The sequence below is a fragment of the Arachis hypogaea genome, chromosome 5 (assembly GCF_003086295.3).
Source record: "Arachis hypogaea cultivar Tifrunner chromosome 5, arahy.Tifrunner.gnm2.J5K5, whole genome shotgun sequence".
Taxonomy (NCBI): Eukaryota; Viridiplantae; Streptophyta; class Magnoliopsida; order Fabales; family Fabaceae; genus Arachis; species Arachis hypogaea.
In genome coordinates, this window is record NC_092040.1 from 1,162,014 (window position 1) to 1,165,170 (window position 3,157).

Sequence of the window (3,157 nt, forward strand, 5' to 3'; positions counted from 1 at the left end):
AAAGTTATTCTTAAATAATTTAAAAATGTGCAGAAAATATTCACTCGTGATAAATATTTGTTCTGAATGAAAAATCGTAATATGACTCACTTATAAAGATGAAAAATTCACTTGTCATCACGTGAAAAATTTTCTTTGTTACATTGTTTTTTTTTTTTGTTATATAACGTTTCAGTTTATAAACGTATATTTCTATCACGTTTTAAAATAATTTGATGATATTTTTGTCAATAATAAAATTTAAAAATATTTTTATCTACAATAAAAAATTTCAATATATTTTTAATAGTTTAACTTAAAATTAAATTAAGAAAGTGGTAGGACCCTAAAAAGACGAAGGGGGGACAAAGTGTCGGGAGAAAAAGGTCCTTTTTTCTGAGGAGGGAAAAAAGAACCTCTCAATTTCATATTTTCATCCCGTGAATGGCATGGGATAATTCAAGATGGTGCACCGGGCCAAAGAGTGTGGAATTTTGAAGACCCACCTACGGTAGGGGTACCCAGCCTAGCTATCATGAAAGATTTTTTAGCTTCTTCTGGTGCAATTGGATGTTATAAAAATAGAAATATAATGTTAGGTAATTAATATTTTTTATATTTCAGTAAATATTAATCAATTCTGTATTTTTAATTTTTTTAACAAATTATGTGACAATATTATATTTTTTAGTCATATTTGAATAAAATAGTAAATTAATTAAAGAAAATAAATATTGTTACTAAGAATAATTTAGTGATATTTTTAAAATTTTTATAACTCCAATCTTAATTCATTTGAAAAGTAAAAAAACCAAACACTTATTTGAGAAAAAATATTTTCATTTAAAAAAGTGTAGATCACTTATCAATATAATTCTTGCATTGAAAGTGAAAATTATACACAAAATATTTATGCAATTGAATTTATTTTGTATAAACAATAATCAATATTTTATTTCCACTTTCTTCTCGAACATCTACATTTCCTAACACGGGGAAAAATGGTTCAATAAGAGTAATTTCTAACGCTATTAATTAGTCTAAGCTGGGAAGACCAAAGTCAAAAAGTCTCCGCACAAATAAAATTATTCCCCTTTAATTAATAATTATTGCTCCTCCATTGGAGTTAATCCTAGCAATGCACCCTCCAAATCTTATGAGGCTCTGACTTTGACTCTGCTGTAACAGTAATAGTATCACACAGAAACACACACTCACTCAATAATAAAGCGGCGCGAATCCACAGAGCGCACCAAGTAATAACGCCACGTGTACCCCGATCCTCTTCCTTTTCTTAACTAAGCCAGGTTATGTTATCACCCCACCCTTCACTCTAACCCTAGTGTATAAGCTATATATATCCACACCCTCGTTCGTACATATCCTTTTTCCCCTTTCTATTTTCCTCTTCTCTAACTTCCTTTTCTGCAAAATTTTCTTCCATCGAAACGACGTCGAAAAATCAAAAGAAACAAAAAGAGAAAACCCTAGCCCTCTCTCGCCCCAAATCTCCAAAATCTCGCGCTATTATCTCTCGTTTTCTTGCGAATGCGATTCTTTCTTCGGCTCGCATGAGCCTTGCTTGCGTTCTTGCCTTTCTTGAGAATCACCACCACCAGCACCACTGAAAGGGATTTCAATGGCGGAAGGAGAAGAACGAGGAGGAGAAGGGAAGAAGAGATTCCGCATAGGTTACGCGCTCGCACCGAAGAAGCAGCAGAGCTTCATCCGCGACTCGCTCGTTTCCCTCGCCCGCTCGCGCGGTATCGACCTCGTAAGGGTCGACACAAATCTACCATTGTCAGAGCAGGGTCCATTCGATTGCCTCCTCCACAAGCTATACGGCGACGACTGGAAGCGCCAGCTGAGGGAATTTGCGGCGGCGAACCCTAATGCGGCGGTTCTTGACTCGCCGGAGGCGATCGAGCGGCTCCACAACCGGATTTCGATGCTGCAGGTGGTTTCGGAGCTGAGAATCGAGTGCCGCTGCAGCGGTGAGACATTTGGAATCCCGAAGCAGATCGTGATCTACGACAAAGAAACACTGTTCGACCGGCAGGCGTGGGAGACGCTGAAGTTTCCGGTGATCGCTAAGCCGCTCGTCGCCGACGGCAGCGCCAAGTCGCACAAGATGGCGTTGGTGTTCAGCCACGATGGCCTCAACAAGCTGAAGCCACCGATCGTTCTGCAGGAGTTCGTTAACCACGGCGGCGTCATCTTCAAGGTGTATGTTGTCGGCGAGCGCGTGAGATGCGTGAAGAGGAAGTCCCTCCCCGACGTCTCCGAAGAGAAGAAGGTCTCGGACGAGGTCCTCTCGTTCTCTCAGGTGTCGAATTTGGCGGCGAACCAGACTATTGATGACAGTTACTACGAGATGATGCATTTGGGTGATACCGAGATGCCGCCGTTGAGCTTTGTCACGGACATTGCTCGGGGATTGAGGAAGGTGATGAAGCTGAACCTCTTTAATTTTGATGTCATTAGGGATTCCCGGTATGGGAATCGGTACCTTATCATTGACATCAATTACTTCCCAGGGTATGCAAAAATGCCTGGCTATGAGGCTGTCTTGACAGATTTTTTCTGTGATGTGTTGTGCAAGAAAACCGAAGAGGATGGCACAGCGGGTGCCATTGCGGAGGAAAGTGCCGGTTCGGAGAGGTGTTGGCAGGGTTGTGATGATTCAAGGTCCATTGTGAGCGGTAGTTTTTGTGGAGATGGGGATGAGGGTAACCTTCAAGTTTCAAGTCTTGGCATGGAAGAGAAAGAGAGTTCTGTTCAAGTATGAGGATTTTTCTTTTTCTTTTTCTTTTTCTTTACTTTTTTTCCCAAACGAATAATGTGTTTCTCATATAATGCACTCTGTCATTGACTGGTGATTTTGGGTAACCTGAATTTGCAAACTGGACCCATTAACCAGTTGGTGGTTAGACATGAGCTGCACATTCTGTTTAGGGGTAGCCAGTTGGTACAGTGGTGGAATTGGTAGGGTTGTTTGTGCTAGTTTTTTAACCTCTTAACATGTATATTCCTTACAGCATTGCTCAGGAGATAGATAGTTCTCAAATACCTGAAGCTTTAGGAAAGTTGTATTTTGAGGCTTAAGTTCATGCTAGAAACTGCTTTACGTTGTTTGTTTTTGCATTTAATTCGATGCCTTAATTCTTCCTTTGATCAA

The 3,157-nt window shown here is 40.0% G+C and overlaps 1 protein-coding gene across 1 annotated transcript; it reads left to right on the forward strand.

The window, feature by feature from the left end:
* Positions 1–1,315: 1,315 nt before the first annotated feature.
* Positions 1,316–3,157, forward strand: LOC112800031 (inositol-tetrakisphosphate 1-kinase 1-like). The gene has a single exon (XM_025842066.3). The coding sequence runs from the start codon at positions 1,619–1,621 to the stop codon at positions 2,765–2,767; it is 1,149 nt and encodes a 382-aa protein (XP_025697851.1). The 5' UTR covers positions 1,316–1,618; the 3' UTR covers positions 2,768–3,157.

What these genes read in the sequence shown, in the direction of transcription:
- LOC112800031 (XM_025842066.3), top strand. Translation starts at nt 1,619, where the DNA reads ATGGCGGAAGGAGAAGAACGAGGAGGAGAAGGGAAGAAGAGATTCCGC.